At 46.0% G+C, this 20,287-nt stretch overlaps 1 protein-coding gene and 1 long non-coding RNA gene across 10 annotated transcripts in view; one reads left to right on the forward strand and one right to left on the reverse strand.

Annotated features, from left to right (window-relative positions):
* Positions 1–367: 367 nt before the first annotated feature.
* Positions 368–20,287, forward strand: part of CLTCL1 (clathrin heavy chain like 1) — a 115,678-nt gene continuing 95,758 nt past the window's right edge. For 8 of the 9 annotated variants that reach the window (XR_013399580.1, XR_013399579.1, XR_013399581.1 and 5 more), the window contains exons 1-2: positions 368–2,139; positions 17,937–18,144. Coding sequence is in view for 5 of the 9 variants with exons in the window: in XM_077950785.1 (XP_077806911.1) it covers positions 1,624–2,139; positions 17,937–18,144 (724 nt within the window). In the remaining 4 variants the exon portion in view is untranslated. The remainder of the gene's footprint in view (positions 2,140–17,936; positions 18,145–20,287) is intronic. The other variant, XM_015149701.3, reaches the window with a different exon arrangement.
* Positions 2,048–18,343, reverse strand: LOC144331981 (uncharacterized). The gene is made up of 3 exons (XR_013399639.1): positions 16,986–18,343; positions 8,556–8,884; positions 2,048–4,137 (listed from the first exon to the last, which is right to left on the reverse strand). It is a non-coding gene; the product is annotated as an uncharacterized LOC144331981 (long non-coding RNA).

A 20,287-nucleotide genomic window follows, 5' to 3' on the forward strand; every position in this document is an offset into this window, starting at 1 on the left:
TTATTAACAATCCTGTCACTTTGCTTAACTACAATTTTCTTAAATTCTTTCTTTTTTTTTTTTTTTTTTTTTGAGGCGGAGTCTCGCTCTGTCGCCCAGGCTGGAGTGCTGTGGCCAGATCTCAGCTCACTGCAAGCTCCGCCTCCCGGGTTCCCGCCATTCTCCTGCCTCAGCCTCCCGAGTAGCTGGGACTACAGGCGCCCGCCACCTAGCCCGGCTAGTTTTTTTGTATTTTTTAGTAGAGACGGGGTTTCACCGTGTTAGCCAGGATGGTCTCGATCTCCTGACCTCGTGATCAGCCCGTCTCGGCCTCCCAAAGTGCTGGGATTACAAGCTTGAGCCACCGCGCCCGGCCAAATTCTTTCTTTTGGGTATAAATTTTTAGTTTTAATCCCCTAAAAGCCCTGGGGAAGGTGATTTAGGGAGTGATGGTATTAATTACTAAAAGATTTATATAATGTTTGGGGTAAAGGGTACTTGGAGTCACAGGCATCACTGCCAAAATAAAGGGATTTGGGAAATGTAGTACTACCCACAGCAAAATCCAGCTCTATATTTAGCGGATGAGGCCACACGGATTTTAGAAACGGCAGGCTGCAGAGGTCTTGGCTAATAGTGGAAAAGAGATTTAACTTGAAAGTGAACAGTCTGTTCTATTCCTTAATATATTTTTGGCTTCTAGATGGTCAAGCCGTTGCGCAAATAATTGCACCATCCTTGTCTTATTCAAGGTGGGCTGTTCATATCTTAAAATTACCAGTGAGCAACAAGGAAAGCAGCAGAGACGGCTATCGATGACACCGTAGGAGTGCCTGTGCTGAATGCCAAGGGCTTCCCTTTCCTGACAGATATCTTTTATGCAGCTGAATCATCTGTATGCAAAACACCTCAGCCAACGGTGCCTCGGAAAAACAACTGGCTGCTGGGCAAACCAGGTGTGGGCTCCAGCTTCGACCTGCTACTACTGTCGTGCAGCCACGGGCACTCTGGGTGATCCTCACTGGCCTGGGGCTGGTCATCTGCTGCTAGATGAGCTTCGCTGACTCTTAGCATTGATATTCCAACACAGTGTCCTCTAGAAACTGCATGAGCCAGGAAAGATATTTCTTAAAGGAGCAGGGACCGAGCCTCACGCCGAAACACGTCTGTAACAGGTACAGTCACGTGTCCCATGCATCCATGCATTCTGAGGCATGCGTCTCGGCTGTGGGATCCTCACAAGGGAACTTACACAAACTCAGATGGCACAGCCACTACACAACTAGGCAGCTGATGCGGTCCGCTGCTGCTAGGCTGTACACCCGCACCGCGTGTGAGGTGCAGAATTCCGCCGGCACCCGTAATGACACACCTGTACCGTGTTATCTCCAAATACAGGGAAGGAAATGTCCTTGGCTAAGCCCTCACCAGAGGACAGGAAGTTTCCAGCTCCGTTATCATCTTATGGGACCACCGTCATATACACGGTCCTCCTCAGACCAAGAGGTCGTTCGTTATATGGCACATGTGGTTCTTCCAAGGCCCTTTTCCATGTTTCTGTCACATCCGTGCCTGCGTAAAAAGTGGCCCTGAACTCAACCGTCCAGAGTTGGAGGCAGAACTAGCACCACTGCCCCGCTCCACATGTGGAAGGCGCTGGGCAAGGACCGCCGCAGACCCTGTCAGGGTTTATCCCCTGAAAACCTTTCACTCGGGGACCTCGCGCACACCGCTTCAGGGCAGAGGGCGCGCGGGACTACTTTCCGCGGACCCTCGGAGCGGGGGGAGGGATCTGCGCAGGCGGGGCGGGGCGGGGCGGGGGCGGGGCGGGGGCGGGGGCGGGGCGGGGCGGGGGCGGGGCGGGGGCGGGGGAGCGGGGGCAGGGGAGGGGCGGGAGGAAGGGGCGCGGGGGAGGGGCAGGGGAGGGACGAGGGACGGGGGAGGGGCAGCGGAGGGGGTGGGGGCCAGGGCGCCGTCAGGAGGAGGGCGGGGGCCGGGACCTGGAGTCGGAACAACTGCGCCTGCGCCGTCGCCACCGGTCAGCCCGCGCGAGGGGTCGGCGGTCATCCCTGCCGCTTCCACCGCCGCCGCCGCAGCTGCCTAGGTCCCGCACCAGCCATGGCGCAGATCCTCCCTATTCGCTTTCAAGAGCACTTCCAGGTGAGGCCCGGAGGGCCCGGGGGATGCGCCCCGCGCTCCGTCCTGTCAGCCGCGCCTCCGCCGGCCGGCCTCTCAGGCTTGACCCCGCGCCCCTAGCCCCGCTGAGCCGCTGGCCAGCTGGCCGCGCCGACTTCTGACCTCCCACCTGGGTTGGGGCTGCGGGGTCCCGGGCGCGGCGGCCGCTCGCGAGGACCCGCTCGGGTGCCGTCGCCGAAGCCCGTTACCGGCGGGCGCCGGCTGGGGAACGCTGGTGGTGGAAGCGAACGCCCCCTGGGACGCCCCGCTCAGTGCCCGCGAGGACGCACACAGATTCCCGCTTCAGGCGGGGCAACCCGAGGGCCGCGCCGATCCCACAGCTCCACGCCCCGCTTGGTGTTCTCCGGTCCTTATTCGCCCCTGAGTTTGCCTCTGTGCTCTGTTTTCGTTCCCAGGGCGGCTTCCCCTGGGAGGACCGTGAACATGCGTGACCCAAGAGAAAAATTTCTCAGGGCTAAGCCGAAGTAGGGCTTTTCAATGCAGTAACACTTCCAAAGCCTGCCTTTTTAATAAGGTCCCAGTTTGTTCTCCGTTTGTTTGTGCTCAGGAACATAAGGACTGGTCGCCTGCTTTGAGCAAAGGCTTGGGTCGGGCGCCTTGCGGGCCGCTCACGGGTCTGCCCGGGAACGGCGCTGGTCCCCTCGTTTACCCGGGGAGGTGCGACAGAGGAGGGTCTCCAGCGGCTCCTCCCTGAGTGCTCCATGTTAAATCATCACACTCCCATTCGTTGCGATTCGCTTACTCTTTTGTAGATGAGGAAACCGAGTCTCAAAAGTGTTGAACTCATCTTCATTCAATAAGAACAGGATTCAGACTCCAGTCTTTTTGACTACAAAGTAGTACATCGAGGAACGTGCTTGATTGAAAGTTCCTGTTTTCACAGTGCAGAGCATTGTTAGCCCTAGATGCAGACGGGAAAGGCCTTGGGACCTGTGTAGTGACCAGTCCGGTCCCCTCATTCTGCAGACTGGAAACTTGATATCCAGAGGATCCTGCCAGGGTCGCTTGGTTAGTGACACAGTGGAAATTGTGTGGAGGTGGAAGTGCCTCGACATCTGTCCCCCTGGACTTCATTCTGCCACTAAGCTGAGCCAGCGCCAGTCATGTTGAGGTAGCAAAATACTGCTGCTGCTCATAATAATGAGATGATGTAGTTATCATTTATTGAGCCATTTCTCTTGCCACTGACTATTGTATTTTATAAATCTCGTTTAATTTAATTCTCATGATAACTGAGGCAGGTAGTGATATCCTGTTTTCTACCATGGGTCACTGAGGTTCATATTATAATTCATTCAGCGAAAGTTACACGGCTAGTAAGTGACAAAGTTTGAGTTCTAACCCAGGTCTCTGACTCCAATGCCTGTGCTTAACCACTGTCTAAATATGTTCTTTTCAAAGAGCAAGAAAGCAATAAGGCATTTTGGGTGTCTATCAGCGTTTCTAATGTCCATCAGGATTTGTAATGTCCGTCAGAGTTGATATGTTCCATTATCTGGAAAATGCTTGTGGCTTGTGGGCAGCCACGTGAATGAAAGTGTGTGGTTTGTGGTCTCCAACACTGACTGGGTCTTTGAGGCTGCTCTACATTCTGTAGAGCACACACTGAGTCAGCACACACTGCCTTCACTACAGACATTTCAAAACTTCAGCCTGTTCCTTAAATCCCAATCCTGCCATTCCTACCTTGCAACCAGCAGATGACTTGGAGAAAACTAAAGCCATAACTGGGATGTTTCTCACCTTTATGGCTGCAGACTTAGACGCTTGTCTGCAGCCACCCTTTCCTGCCTTCCTGTTGCCTCAAAAGTAGGTGTCCTTTCTTGTCTATGCTCTGGATCTGGTATCCTTCCTCCCTAAAAGGGAGCCTTGTTCAGTCATAGCCTCTCTTTGCTGTATTTTCATCTTTCCCTCTCATGGTTTCTTCGTGTTTGTGTTGGGCAATGCTCACCTCTCTTCCATCTGTACAACCAGCAAACTTCTTCCCCCGCTCTTGTCCCCACGAAACTTCTCTTATAGCTGGATATCATGAAAGAGCTGCTTTATAGCGCTTCATTATTTTTATATTCCCCAGTAACCTGCAGTCTGGCTTCTGTCTCCATTTTTTCCCCTGAATCTGTTTTTGCAAAGGTTACAAGTCATCCTGCAGGCTTTTTTATAAGGGTCACATTCTGTCTCTGTCCCATATTCTTACATTTTTTAACTTTCTAAAAATATGAAAATGATTTTTAGTTTAGCCATACAAAAGCAGGCTGCAGTTGGCTAATCTTTGCTATAAAAAATAAAATCAGGCCGAGCATGGTGGCTCACACCTGTAATCCCAGCACTTTGGGAGGCCGAGGTGGGTGGATCACCTGAGGTCAGGAGTTCGAGACCAGCCTGGCCAACACAGTGAAACCTGTCTCTACTAAAAATACAATATTAGCCAGGCGTGTTGGTACGCGCCTGTAGTCCCAGCTACTCAGGAGGCTGAAGCAGGAGAATCTCTTGAACCCGGGAGGCAAAGGTTGCAGTGAGCCGAAATCATGTCACTGCTTTCCAGCCTGGGTAGCAGACCAAGACTCCGTCTCAAAAAATAAGATGAGATGAGATAGATGAGATAAAGCCCATCATAGCACACGTGTCTTCTGTGATGTCCAGCCGCATCTGATGCTGTACTTTACTGCCTCCTGAGGGTCCTTTCTCTACTGTTTTTGGTCCCACAGTTTCCCAAGGTGTCTCCTTCCTTTCTGCCCACACCCACTGCCCTGTGGGTGCCTCTTGTGGATGAGCTTGGAATCTGTCTTGAGCCCCTCTACTTTTTCATTCAGGACATGCTGCTGGTGATTTTTTGTGTTCCCATAAACTCGGTGTTCCCAAGCCATCTGAGTGTTTTTGGAGTTTCACTGCTGTGTGCCTGAGAGGCAGTAGCAGGTCCTGGTTAAGAGCACAAACTGAGGCCAAACTGAAGGCATTGAATCTGGACTTAGGCACTTACTGGCTGTGTGATTTAGGGCAATGTTTGTAGCTTTTTTGTGCTTCTATATCTTCATCTATAAAATAAGAATAAAAGGCATACTTCTTATCTCACAAGGTAGTTGTGAGGTTTTGAGTTAATAAATGTAAAGCTTTAAACAATGACATAATACAGTAGTCCCCTTTACCCATGGGCAATATGTTCTAAGACCCCCCAGAGGATGCCTGAAACTGCAGATTGTTCTGAACCCTTTATACACTTTTTTTTCCTATGCATACATATGTATGATAAAGGTGAATTTATATGAAGCACAGTAAGAGATTAACAATGATAACTAATAATAAAACAGAACAATAATAACAATATGCCAGCATCACTATTGTTGGCCTTTGGGGCCATTATTAAGTAAATTAAGGGTTACTTGAACACAAGCTCTGTAATGCTGCAACAGTCAACCTGGTAACTGACCGCTACTAAGTGACTAATGGGCCGGCAGTGTATACAGCTGGATATGCTGGGCAGAGGGATAATTCACGTCCTGGGTGGGCTGGTACAAGATTTCATCACTCTCTGCGGAATGGCATGCAATTTAAAACTTAAGAATTGTTTATTTCTGGGATCTTACATTTAATATTTTCAGACTGCAGGTAACAAAGTGTGAAAAAACCACAGATAAGAGGGGACTACTGTAAAGCACTGTGTCCTTATGAGCTGTAGCTGCCATTGTGACAGCTGTCCACAGAAGGCGGCCAGGGAATGGTCAGCAGGTTCCTCAAACACAGTGTTCAGAAATGGGGTTCCCTTTCTCCCCAGATGTGTATCTTGTCCAGTGTCTAGCCAGGAGCCTAGGGTGTGTTTTCCCCATCCTGTTGTCCCTTTCTCCTGTTTACTTTTGGCATTGTTCTGCTACTGTCATCATGACTGCCATTTCCCTAAACTATGCCATCCTTCCCCACCTTGATGGTCATGCTAGCTTTGTCCTTCTGCTTCCAGTCTGGCCCTCCTGCGGTCCATTCTCCAGCACACAGGCAATGTGATCTTCTCCAAGGATGAGCATCTGCTTAAAGTCCTTCAGGGAGTGGTTTTGTGTTTCCTCTGGCATGAAAAGGCTGATCCCCACGTGCTCTTTCCTGTTCTTCCTAGCCCAACACCTGCTCAACTCTGCTGCTACTCCCTTTGTGTCCTTGCCAGAACACATTCTCCCCTCACCCCTCTTTACTCACTGACTCCTACTGAGCCTTCTGGTATCTGTGAAAATGACACCATCTCTGGAAGCTCTCCCTGATTTGTCAGTTAGGAGTTCTTCCTCTGTGCCTCTTTGGGGTTCCTCTTATAATGACCCTCTTCCCAGGGTACTGTAGCTGTTCATTTTCTCTACTGGATTGTGAGCTCAGGAGCTACTATTTGAACTTTTTAGAAATATTCAAATATCAGAGTTGGAAGGGTATTGCTATTTGTAATATCTGAGGATGGGCTGAGAATTTAGGACATCTTGATTCAGAAGAGGAATGGTTGAATAGTTTGGTGACATAAAAATTTTCTTGAGCCTTAAGCAATTCCCCCTAGCTAGATCAAAAAAGCAGCTGCAAGTTTGTAAGCTGTGAAATGTGTCATAGCTCAATACACAGAAAACATAAACATGTTCCCTCAAAGTGTCTCTGAGGTGATGTTCGAAACAGATGTAGAGATCTTGAGCATTAGAATTGTAGGAGAAAGATGGTCAAGATCTTAACCAGAGCTTCTCTACCTAGGCTGCATGTGAGAATGGCCTGCAGCTTTAAACATATCTCTGCTAGATGTTAAATCCAAAGCTCTGAGTGCTGGAGATGGAGCTTTGGTATTCCTTCCCAGGTGAGTCTCACACACAGCCCAGGTGAACCCGTCTTCTGCATGTTAGTCAGTATTAATCATTCAGGAAAGAGGGAGGAAAGTAAAACTGTGAAGGTGTAGATTGAGCTTGAACTGAAAACAGTTCCCATCCACACACACCCGTGTGTGTCTGGAGAGGCTCCTGGGGCTCATGCTCCAAAAGGGGACACGTACCCATAGTAGGCCAGTTCATATTTGGTTTATGTTGCCATTACGTAGCTATGTCATTTTGTGAAGTGGTTTGTGAAGACAATAGTACTAAGACAAATGTACTAAGACGGCTCATTGCATCCTAAAATTATGGCATTCCAATGTAAAATATCTTTTTAAGATACCATGTAAGCTGTTAAATTTTGCCTATTGGCCTACCACTGCTCCTGGTATTGGAAATACATACTGGCCAGTTAGTTGCCTTCTAACTTGTTTATTTACAAAGCAAGGAGAGTAACCTGCCTCAGCCAGGGTGTCTGGGAGGGTGAGCCTCATGGGAGTGCCTACCACTGTGACATTGTGAGTGACCAAATAGTAAATGAATTTGAATGGAGACTCTTTGGAAAAACAAATCTTCACCATAGAACATTTAAATGTTCAGAAGCCTAAGCTGCATAAACCAGTGCTTTCTTAGTTGATTGGGTTGAAAGAATTAAGTCCTAGGAGGGTCTGAGTCCAGGTTCCTCTCCACTCAGATATTTCTGTTGCAGGGGCAAGTCTGATGGGAATTAAAATCTTTCAGTTCAACCTCTGTCTCTCCTCAGGGGAAACCACTATTAATGAATCCACTATATCTTTCCAAAAATGATGAAGAGAATCCTGCTTTAAATATGCTTCTGCCCTTTGTTTTTGTAACTTAACACACTGAAGATCACAGACAGATCACTGCATCTATCTGACATGTTTATCAGTATTCCCTAGGGTAGTAGTTGCTGGCACCCTGTCACCCACTTCTCTAAGGGGGAATCTTTCTGCAATCTTTCTGATTTTTCCTTCCTTGCTTCTTCACTGAGACTTTACTGAGTTTGCAGGCTCTTCTCCCGCATTTTCTTCCGCTTCTCTTGAGGCCTGCTGCTGGCCTCCATGCCAGAGAGATGACCATCACTCTTGGCAGGCTGAAGAAGGATGCCACAAAGCTGGGATAGCAAAGTTCAGCGACGAAATTAGAATCAGATGGATCTTGACAGGCCAGAATCCAACTAGTTGACATTTAACTGGGATAAATATAGAGTCTTGTGCACTGGTGTTAAAATACAGAAAACCTGTAATGGTGTAACTTGAGAGAAGTTCTGTAAAGCATTATATAAATGTAGTTAACTGGCCGGGCGCGGTGGCTCAAGCCTGTAATCTCAGCACTTTGGGAGGCCAAGACGGGCGGATCACGAGGTCAGGAGATCGAGACCATCCTGGCTAACACAGTGAAACCCCGTCTCTACTAAAAAAATACAAAAAACTAGCCGGGCGAGGTGGCGGGCGCCTGTAGTCCCAGCTACTCGGGAGGCTGAGGCAGGAGAATGGCGTAAACTCGGGAGGCGGAGCTTGCAGTGAGCTGAGATCCGGCCACTGCACTCCAGCCTGGGCGACAGAGTAAGACTCCGTCTCAAAAATAAAAAAAATAAAAATAAATGTAGTTAACTATCCCCGAACTAACCTACTCCTAGAATGTAAGTTTTGGAAAAGACCTTAGTGTCAACATTCTTCATAGGCCCTCATTTACAAAGCTCCCTCTTTAGGCTAGGAAAGGCTTGTTGATAAGTTTCAAATATAAAATTTTTTTTTATTTTCTTGAGACAGAGTCTCGCTCTGTCCACCAGGCTGGAGTGCAGTGGTGCGATCTCAGCTCACTGCAGCCTCCACCTCCCAGCTTCGAGCGATTCTCCTGGCTTCAGCCTCCTGAGTAGCTAGGACTATAGGTGCATGCCACTATGTGTGGCTAATTTTTGTATTTTTAGTAGAGATGAGGTTTCACCATGTTGGCCAGGATGGTCTTGATGTCCTGACTTTGTGATCTGCCCACCTCAGCCTCCCAAAGTGCTGGGATTACAGGTGTGAGCCTCCGCATCCGACCCATTTATTTTTTTGAAACAGAGTTTTGCCCTTGTTGCCCAGGCTGGAATGCAATGGCGTGGTCTTGGCTCACTGCAGCCTCTGCCTACCGTGTTCAAGCAATTCTCCTGTTTCAACCTCCCAAGTAGCTGGGATTAAGGGTGCCCGCCACCACGCCCAGCTGATTTTTGTGTTTTTATAGAGATGGGGTTTCATTATGTTGGCCAGGCTGGTCTCGAACTCCTGACCTCAGGTGGTCCACCCACCTTGGTCTCCCAAAATGCTGGGATTACAGGCATGACCCACCATGCCCAGCCCTCAAAATATGTTTTAAAAACTGTAGATGAACTAAATTTTACTGCCCTGAAAAAAGTAATTTGTTTTACTACTTGTTTACCATCCATGTGCTAGGCACAAGGATAAAGCAGTGAGTGAGACTGGGAAGGATACAGATACAGAAGGAAAAAATACTGCTGTCTGCAGAGGTGTGAAAACATGGGAATGTTCAGTGCAACTTAAGCATTCTGGCTTCACTGATGTAGGCAGTTGGTGTTCTCACTAATGCTCTTGTATAAACACAGTTGTAGTCCTCCCAGTTAGACCTCTTCCTTAAGCCCCTTATACATAGAAACCACAGGACTATCAGATGAGTAATTTCTTTTTGCATATTCCCCAGAATCAGATTTTTTTTTTTTTTAATTTTAGATAGGGTCTCTCTCTGTAGTGCAGTGGTACAATCTTGGCTCACTGCAGCCTCTGCCTCCTGGGTTCAAGCGATTCTTGTGCCTCAGCCTCCTGAGTAGCTGGGACCACAGGCGTGTGCCACCACGCTTAGCTAAGTTTTGTATTTTTAGTAGAGACCCGGCTTCACCATGTTGGCCAGGCTGGTCTCAAATTCCTGACCTCCAGTGATCTACCCACCTTGGCCTCCCAAAGTGCTGGGATTACAGGCATGAGCCACCATGCCTGGCCCCCAGTGTCAGATTTGAATTTTGATTGATTTAATTGCAGGCTTTGAGAACTGAAAAGGATCATTAAACAGCATCTTCTTTACCTTCTTTAGTTAACTCTTATATATGCCATTTAAAATGTGTAGCAAAGGTCCAGTGCAGTGGTGCATGCCTGTAATCCCAGCACTTTGGGAGGCCGAGGAAGGTGGATCACTTGAGACCAGGAGTTCAAGACCAGCCTGGCCAACGTGGCAAAACCCTGTCTCTACTAAAAATACAAAAATTAGCCAGTGCAGTGGTGGACACCTGTAGTCCCAGCTACTTGGGAGGCTGCATCATGAGAATAGCTTGAATGTGGGAGGCAGACTTTGCAGTGAGCCAAGATTGCACCACTGCACTCCAGCCTTGGCAACAGAGCGAGACTCTGTCTCAAAAGAAAGAAAGAAAATTTTTTAAAAAATGTGTGTAGCTAGGTCACCTATCAGAATAATGTACTAGGGATCAGGAATCCTTGGTTATTTTTGCTAACTAGTGAAAAAAAAAACCCTGGGCTGGGTGCTGTGGCTCACACCTATAATCCCAGCACTTTGGGAGGCTGAGGCAGGTGGATCACCTGAGGTCAGGAGTTTGAGACCAGCCTGGCCAATGTGGCAAAACTCTACTGAAAATATGAAAATTAGCCAAGCATGGTAGCTGGCGCCTGTAGTCCTAGCTATTCAGGAGGCTGAGGCTGGAGAATTACTTGAACCCGGGAGGCAGAAGTTGCAGTGAGCCGAAATCGTGCCACTGCCCTCCAGGCTGGGTGACAGAGTGAGACTCTGTCTGAAAAAAAAAGAAGAAAAAAAGAAAACCTGACTTTTCGGCACATCACTTTTCTGGGACTTAGTTTCTGCATATGGAGAAAAACTCACAGTAGTGTCTGGCATCTTAAATGGAAAAGTTATTTTTGTGGGATTGTACTGTATTGAGCATTCCTGGCTAAATGAATAGAGAATGAGTTCTCCACTCATTGTACTATTAAAACTACCCTTGCCCATTTCTGTTTTTTTCTTCTTTCTTTTTTTTTTTTGAGACAGAGTCTCGCTCTGTCACCCGGGCTGGAGTGCAGTGGCCAGATCTCAGCTCGCTGCAAGCTCCGCCTCCCGGGTTTACGCCATTCTCCTGCCTCAGCCTCCGGAATAGCTGGGACTACAGGCGCCCGCCACCTCGCCCGGCTAGTTTTTTGTATTTTTAGTAGAGACGGGGTTTCACCGTGTTAGCCAGGATGGTCTCGATCTCCTGACCTCGTGATCCGCCTGTCTCGGTCTCCCAAAGTGCTGAGATTACAGGCTTGAGCCACCGTGCCTGGCCATTTTTTTCTTTTTTTGAGATAGAGTCTTGCTCTGTCGCCCAGGCTGGAGTGCAGTGGCGTGATCCTGACTTGCTGCAGCCTCCACCTCCTGGGTTCTCCTGCCTCAGCCTCCTGAGTAACTGGGATTACAGGCATATGCCACCAGACCCGGCTAATTTTTGTATTTTTAGTGGAGACGGGGTTTTACCATGTTGGCCAGGCTGGTCTTGAACTGATCTCAAGTGATCCACCCACCTTGGCCTCCCAAAGTGCTGGGATTACAGGCGTGAGCCACTGCGCCCGATCCCCTTGCCTATTTCTTTTCTTTTTCTTTTTTTTCCTTCTTTTTTTTTTTTGAGACACAGTCTTGCGACTGTTGCCAGTCGCTGGAGTGCAGTGGTGCGATCTCGGCTCACTGCAGCCTGTGCCTCCTGGGTTCAAGCGATTCTCCTGCCTCAGCCTCCCAAGTCGCTGAGACCAGGTGCATACCACCATGTCCAGGTAATTTTTGTATTTTTAGTAGAGATGGGGTTTCACCATGTTGGCCAGGATGGTCTCCATCTCTTGACCTTCTGATCTGCCCACCTTGGCCTCCCAAAGTGCTAGGATTACAAGCGTGAGCCACCGCGCCTGGCTGCCCCTTTCCCATTTCTGAAGACTGCAGGATAGCACTCCTGGTTGAGAACTACTGTCTTAATTTCATCTGATAGTCTTTATCTTATTTTTGGATCCACTATTCTCAGATGTTAAGACACTGTCTTATTTGTGAGGTCCTTTTACCTTTTTCAAATGCCATACATGTGTATATATGCTCTTAGATAAGGAACTTGACTCAACTACTATTATTTAAAAACCCACTATGCTCAAGAGGTTGGATACAGATTATTCAGGGTTACAAATTCTTGATATTTGGAGTTGAAATCAGAATGTCACCATATTAACCCAATATTGATCCCCAAACTGAGAACAAAATGACAATTTAGAAAACTCAGGCCCAGTTACATGCACTGCTCTGTCTGGAGAGCATCCGGTCCTATTCTGCTAAAGCCAGAAAATCCGGATAGGTCGACAAGACCAAGAATGGGTTGCTTACCAATACATGGCCAGCTTTGTTTTACTTATGTCTCCAATCGCTACCAAATTATATTGAGGCTAATTCCTGACATCTTGTTTTATCCTTAAACACTTTAGGATGTATCTCCAAGAGAGAACTCTTTGTTATTTTTTTCCAAGTTTTAAAATTGTGGTAAAATACATATAACATAAAATTTATCATCTTAACCATTTTTAGGTGTACACTTTAGCGATATTAAGTACATTCAAATTGTTGTGCAGCCATCACCACCATCCATCTCCAAAACTCTTTTCATCTTGTAAAACAGATGCTCCATACCTATTAAGAAATGACTCCCCCATTCACACTCCTCCCCCTAAAACCATCTACTTTTTGTTTCTGTTTCTGTAGATTTGACTGTTCTACATACTGGATATAAATGGAATCATACAATATTTGTCTTTTTGTGTGACTTTTTTTTTTTTTTGACATGGAGTCTCGCTCTGTTGCCCAGGCTGGAGTGCAATGGCACAATCTTAGCTCACTGCAAGCTCCGCTTCCTGGGTTCAGGTGATTCTCCTACCTCTGCCTCTCAAGTAGCTGGGATTACAGGCGCCCGCCACTATGCCTGGCTAATTTTTGTATTTTATCTATTCATCCATTGATATACACTAAGAAATCTTTTTTTTTTTTTTTTTTTTTTTTGAGACAGTGTCTTGTTCTATCGCCCAGGCTGGAGTGCAGTGGCCTGATCTCGGCTCACTGCAAGCTCCAACTTCCGGGTTCATGCCATTCTCCTGCCTTAGCCTCCCGAGTAGCTGGGACTACAGGCGCCTGTCACCACGCCCGGCTAACTTTTTTGTATTTTTTAGTAGAGACAGGGTTTCACCGTGTTAGCCAGGATGGTCTCGATCTCCTGACCTCGTGATCCGCCCGCCTTGGGCTCCCAAAGTGCTGGGATTACAGGCATGAGTCACTGTGCCCAGCCAAGAATTCTTTATTTTTTAACTCTAATAACATCACACCTAAAAAAAAAAATCAGTAATTTCTCAGTATCATCCAGTATCTTGTCAGTGTTGTTTCTCTCTTTGTCTCAAATGCTTCGTACATTTGGTTTATTTGTATCAGCATCCAAAGAAGGCCTGTGCATTGCATTTGGTTGACATTTTATGTATTAGAGCTGCTTTTTGAAGCAAGCTGTGACCTTTTTTTTAATACTTAACACAAATGTAGTATTTTATTTGTGTACATTTATCTTTTTAATTTCATAGTCCTTTCAAATCTGTTAAGATTCTGTTTGTTACTCTAGTATATTGACAGTCTCAAAGCATACCCTTATCAGATGAAACAGTCGCTGTGTTTGACTTTGGGTAGAGTCATTATTCAGAATATTGACCAGCAGATGATTAAGGTCTGAGCTCTGGGCCCTGGCAGCAGACGGACAGAGGTCAATGTGGCCAGCACCACTGAGGTGCAGTTCAGCTGTGGACACAAGCTCACTTCATGCTTTTCCATCTCATTCCAAGAGTCTTTTGTTTCATACATTGTTTGGGCTTTTATGAGCTCAGTGTTTTGATGGATTCAAAATGAGGAGAACCTGAATTTGACTCTGAGAATAAAGAAGAGATTAAGTAAACATGAAAATACAAAGCAAAGCTCTCTATTCTATAAGCATGCCACAGATAAGGCTTGGAGTAGGGGACTGATTACCCATGAAAGTTACTTTGGCTACCTCAGCTGAGGTAAGCCAGATGCTTTGCTGAAATGAAGATTTATTCTACCACATTTACTTGACTTCAAGAAAATTAGATTGGTTTGGTGTGACTTCTTAGTGAGCCCACATTGGCTGCAGGTATTCATGTTTTTCTTTTCAAAGGGCTCACAAATCTGATGGATAATGTTGTAGAATTTGGAGGGGGAACCTCAAATGCAGTCCAGTCTTATCTTCTGGAATCCCACTGTCCTCTGTTTTTTTAATAAATATTGTAAATCCTAGCACTTTGGGAGGCCGAGGCAGGCAAATTACTTGAGGTCAGGAGTTCTAGACCAGTCTGGCCAATATGGTGAAACCCCATCTCTACTAAAAATTACAAAAATTAGCCGGGTGTGGTGGTGCATGCCTGTAGTCCCAGCTACTCGGGAGGGTGAGGCAGGAGAATTGCTTGGACTCAGGAAGCAGAGGTTGCAGTGAGCCAAGATTGTGCCATCACACTCCAGCATGGGCGTCGCAGTGAGACTGTCTCAAATAAATAAATAAATAAATGAACAAACAAAGTAACTTCTAGGGCATTTGTATTATTCTGTTTTTCAGGATTTTTCTATTACTTGCAGACAGAGTAAATAATACTAATCTGGCCAGTGGTGGCTCAAGCCTGTAATCCTAGCACTTTGGGAGGCTGTGGCAGGCGGATCACCACAGGTCAGGAGTTCGAGAGCAGCCTGACCAACGTGGTGAAACCCCATCTCTACTAGAAATACAAAAAGTAGCTGGGCGTGGTGGTGACTGCCTGTAATCCCAGCTACCCAGGAGGCTGAGGCTGGAGAATCGCTTGAACCCGGGAGGTGGAGGTTGCAGTGAGCTGAGATCACGCCACTGCACTCCAGTCTGGGGGACAGAGCTAGACTCCGTCTCAAAAACAAAAGAAAAGAAAACAAAACAAAACAAAAACCCCACTAATCTGATCTGTGTCCTCCAGGAATTTATGACCTTGGATGTTGTTGTATAATCCAGCAGGGAACTAAACTAGGAGAGGATGATGGAATTTGAACATGGCTGATTTGTGAGAAAGTTGGTGACACTGGGAGGTTTTCTTTGGTTGTGCTAATGTGGTTTCCTGGTTTACTAAGTATCAGTGGTTGCACTTGTGGGACTTCTGTTATCTTTTATTCTTGGTTTACTTAAGTATGTTAACTTTACGTGAGTAAATTATGTCCATCTTCATGGGCTGCTCCTCTGCTTCCCTTCTAAGCCTTGGTGTGTCCTGGGGCTCTGTGCCCTGGGCTCCCAAGCCATTCTCTCACTCTTCACGGTCTCTCTCGGTGCTACCATCCAGTCTCATGACTTCGCCTGCCACAGATGACCCCCATATTCTTATTTGGGGGCTTGAAATTTTTTTTTAGACTTACAAAAAAGTTAAGCAATATAATACCTAAGAAAATTTCAAAAGTAACAAGTGCAAAGGACAGCAGGCCCTACCAGATGTTACAAAACCTCCATAAATAAAATAGTGTGGTGCTGATGTGTAGATAGATTTCGGGAGCTCCATGATAGCTGAACACGTGGAGGTTCCTGAAGAGCCGTGTGCTGGAAAAGGCAAGGACACCCCTTGCGCCTTTCTCTAAGCGCCTCTTTCATCTGGCAGTTCATCAGTGTCCTTTGTAATATCCTTTGTAATAAATGAGAAACGTGTCTCTTGAGTTGTGTTAGCCACTCCAACAAATTAGTCAAACCCAGGAAGAAGGTCATGGGAACCCTGGTTTATAGCTGGATGGTCAGAAGTACAGGCTGCAGCCTGGGGCTTGCGATTAGTGTCTGAAGTGGAGTCAGTCTTATGGGACTGAGCCCTCAGCCTATGGGATCTGATACTATCTCTAGGTATATATTGTTAGAATTGAATTAAATTGTAGGATATCCAGGTGGTGTCTGCTGGAGAAACCCCCACACATCTGGTGTTAGAAATCTTGTGTTGAGGGATGTGTGAGAACAGGAAAAATACTTTGGTTTTTCCTATCCTTCATAAACCACTGCTAGCATTATTTTCTTTGCTATAACCCAAGTTTGGAACATGAAGGGACTTTCTTGTAATAATGGCAATATCAATTGGCAAGTTCTATTTTTAAAAAAATTATTTCACTGCAGCTATGAAGTAATGTTTTGTTTTTTTGCTGTTATATCTGTTTTTTGTTTGTTTTGGTGGACTCATTTGGGAACATAATCACCACTTAGTTTATCTTTTCTGTGTTAAAATGGAATATGAATTTCAAAGAACTCAGTATTGTGGTCTGAACACAGGCTTTATTATACCTGGCTCCATCATTAATCAGCTTTGTAACTTCTGAAAGATTTCTGAACCCCAACACTTTGTTTTTCCCAAGTGTAAAGTGTATGTGAGATGCTTGTCTCAGTGGGTTAACAGGAGGATGAGATGAGGTGACCTGTTGTCGTGTAGCCTGCTCCACTCAGCAGCTGGAACATCCAGTATGTGCTAGACTCTGCTACAAAAGACAAACAAGGCACCGTCCTGAGTTATACTCGCAGTATGAACAGTCTCACTTGTGTTCCTTCCAAAGGGTGGTGGTGATTTTAACACAGTGCTCCATGATCTTTGTTGCTAGTGTGAGCCTCTTCAAGGTTACACAAGGTAACAGATGTTAAATGGTCAAATCAGTAGCAGTAGAATTGGAGCTGAACAGAACAGTGTTTAAAAATAAAGGTATCGTCGGCTGGGCGCAGTGGCTCAAGCCTGTAATCCCAGCACTTTGGGAGGCCGAGACGGGCGGATCACAAGGTCAGGAGATCGAGACCATCCTGGCTGACATGGTGAAACCCCGTCTCTACTAAAAAATACAAAAAACTAGCCAGGCGTGGTGGCGGGCACCTGTAGTCCCAGCTACTTGGGAGGCTGAGGCAGGAGAATGGCGTAAACCCGGGAGGCAGAGCTTGCAGTGAGCTGAGATCCGGCCACTGCACTCCAGCCTGGGTGACAGAGCGAGACTCCATCTCAAAAAAATAAATAAATAAATAAAGGTGTCTTATAGGTAGGTCAGAGCAGGGAAATTTGTAGAAATAAGCTTGGTGCTTTATGGGAATGATAAACATTTCTTGAGTGTGTGTTTTCTCAGAGTTTTTCATTGAAGCTTATCCCATTAACAGGTCTTGATTTAGCCCAGTCACTGGTATAAGATGGCCTTTGGAGAAAGGCGCCTGGTTTCAGTTTACACAGTTGAAGGAATCCATCAGCCTTGGAAGATGTGCCAACCTGCTGACTTTCTTATTAACCTCAGACTCTCCAGGAAGTATTGACACTGACTTAGAAATTCCTTCAAATCAGATTTGGACAGATTTGATGATATCTAGGGAAATATTTAAGCAAAAACCTTTGGCCAATTCTTTTTTCTTGCCTTTTGGAGAAACCAGGTTTTGTGTTTCCTCCCCTTTTCCCTTCTGCTTCCCTCGCCTTCACCTCTCCAAGACCGCCTTCCTTCCAAAGCTCTCGTCAGTGGTGGGCTTATCTGTGACACCTTATCTGATGGTGTTCTTTGGGAGTTCACCCCCAACTCATCTCTTCCTGTCTGTCTCACTTGTGGCATCCTTGACACTGCCTAGTGTCATCCTGCACATGTCTTATCTCCACTGTGGGTTGATCATCCCCTTGAGAATTGATTCACAGGCTTGGGTGGATCTATTACAGGTGTAGAAAAGCAAGCTAATGTTTGCTTCAAGTGTTTACCTAATGTTAACTTTTTTCTAAATTTTATTTAACTTCTCCTCCTCCTTTGCTGTTGGCTAGGGTCAATCCATTTCAGAGGAAAAAAAAATTAATCAAATGCTTTTTTTCTGTTTAGCTCCAAAACCTTGGAATTAATCCAGCCAACATTGGGTTCAGCACACTGACCATGGAATCTGACAAGTTCATATGTATCCGAGAGAAAGCTGGTGAGCAGGCACAGGTCACGATCATTGACATGAGTGACCCAATGGCTCCGATCCGACGGCCTATCTCTGCAGAGAGTGCCATCATGAATCCGGCCTCTAAGGTGATAGCTCTGAAAGGTAAACCTGATGGGATTGTTAGAAAGGAATCTTATCTCACTTTAACTGCTGTGTTACCTTAAATATTCAACAAGTGTCACTAAGCTCATGGCAAAGTGTCATCAATAGTATTCAACTTAATTCCAAAAGTTTTAGCAAAAGTTATATTTAGTGTGCCCTACTAAGAGGCCCCTGAGCACCAGAGCTTCTCGGTAACATCACCCACAGTGCCAGACACACCAAGAGGAAGAAAATGCCCAAGCCTTTGTCTTCATGCGACTAGGAACGCACAACAGCACTGTGCATGTTCCCCAGGAAGGCTGTGTGGCCCCCTTGCCCGAGGGCCTGCTGCAGTGGTGCTTCCAGTTATCCGACGATACAGGCTTGGGGGTTTTCCTCCTGTGAAACACATCAATGGTAGAGGAGCTGATAATTAATAAAATTTCACTACCTTGAAATCAGGGCATCTTGGGTGCTTAAAGCCTTCTAGTTATCTCGAAAAATACAGAATCTTCTTATATTGCCTTCATTTGGGAAATAAAAGGATTATGTATGCAGTAGACTTAATGTTTTATGTGAAATGCATTATCACTTACTTTGAAAAGCAAAAACTGGGCCAGCTGTGGTGGCTCACGCCTATAATCGCCGCACTTGGGGAGGCCGAGGCGGGTGGATCACCTGAGGTCGGGAGTTCAAAGACTAACCTGACCAACATGGAGAAACTCCATCTCTACTAAAAATACAAAAAAATTAGCCGGGTGTGGTGGTGCATGCCTGTAATCCCAGCTACTCAGGAAGGCTGAGGCAGGAGAATAGCTTGAACCCAGGAGGTGGAGGTTGCAGTGAGCCGAGATCGTGCCATTGCACTCTAGCCTGGGCAACAAGAGCCAAACTCAATTTCAAAAAAAAAAAAAAAAAATGATAAGCAAAAACTGTTTCTGGACCTAAAATTTGTGAATGCCAAATATTAGCTTTACCTAGGCTTCTATTTTGTTATAGAAGTAGTGTCTACTTGGTCATTTCAGTAGATAGAAGGACATCTGGAAGTTAAGACCTTTCTATTTAAAAAGAAATAACTGAAATTCTTTTATTTGAAAGGATCTTTGGTCTATTACCAACCCTACCTTTTCCCTTGTAATCTTGTCAAAGTAATTATTTTTGAACATATAGTATAAGCAGTATAAACTATTTTAGTTAGAAATTATTGCTATTCTGGAATATTAATGTTTCTTTTATCTTATCTTACTTTGTCACTTATCCCTTGGCTGTTTTTGATGGAATATTTGCCTTGTAGCATTGCCCTTTTCTGCATTTTATGTTGTTGTAGTACTTAAAAAAATATTTGTAGAGAAGGGGGTCTCACCGTGTTGTTCAGGCTGGTCTTGAGCTCCTGGCCTCAAGGGCCTCTCAGAGTGCTTGGATTATAGGAATGAGCCACTGTACCCAGCCTTGTTGTTGTACTTTTGCGAGACCTTATTTAGCATGTTGTTTGCTGTTTAGTGTTCTCAGTAGGTCTCAAAAATGATCTGCATTTTAGTCTTCCTGGTTTTCTGGTACAGTTCTTTCTAACAATGTGCAGTGTGGAGCTCCTAGGGTGTGTGTGTGTGTTCTGGTGTGGAGTTGGGGAGTAGAGAGAACGCAGTGGTTAGATATTGTCAATCCCTTCCAGCCAAAGACCACCAGGAACACACTTGCAGTTGAACAAGATGGGTTTATTGTTGCAGTGGGAGAGAACACACGCCATGGGGAACTGGGAAGTGTCTCGGTAAGAAGGTGGTAGAGCCTTTTATAGGATTTGGGCTTTGGTTGGATGATGTAGGGGGTAATCTAAGGAAGCAGGGGTTTGCTGTGGATTGGATGCTGGCAGCAAGTGGGGGTAATTTTTATGATTGTGTATCTCAATAAATCTTATCTATTAGGGAGGGAAGACTAGAGTGAGATTAACGCTCTAATGGGTAAAGAAATAGCAGTCACTTATTTTAGCTGAAAGAGAGGGGTGTTGGTATTTTGTGAGTTGCGCAGTAACCTTGTTGTTTCTGTGCTTGCTCTTCCTCACTTGATCATGGTCTCAGAGGGCCCTTGCCTGAGGCTGCTGTTCTCCAAGGTGGTTTATGTCCATCAGGAGAGCAGCATGGCCTTGCTGTGATTGCCAGGCCAGCTTCCA

The sequence above is a fragment of the Macaca mulatta genome, chromosome 10 (assembly GCF_049350105.2).
Source record: "Macaca mulatta isolate MMU2019108-1 chromosome 10, T2T-MMU8v2.0, whole genome shotgun sequence".
NCBI classification, from domain to species: Eukaryota; Metazoa; Chordata; class Mammalia; order Primates; family Cercopithecidae; genus Macaca; species Macaca mulatta.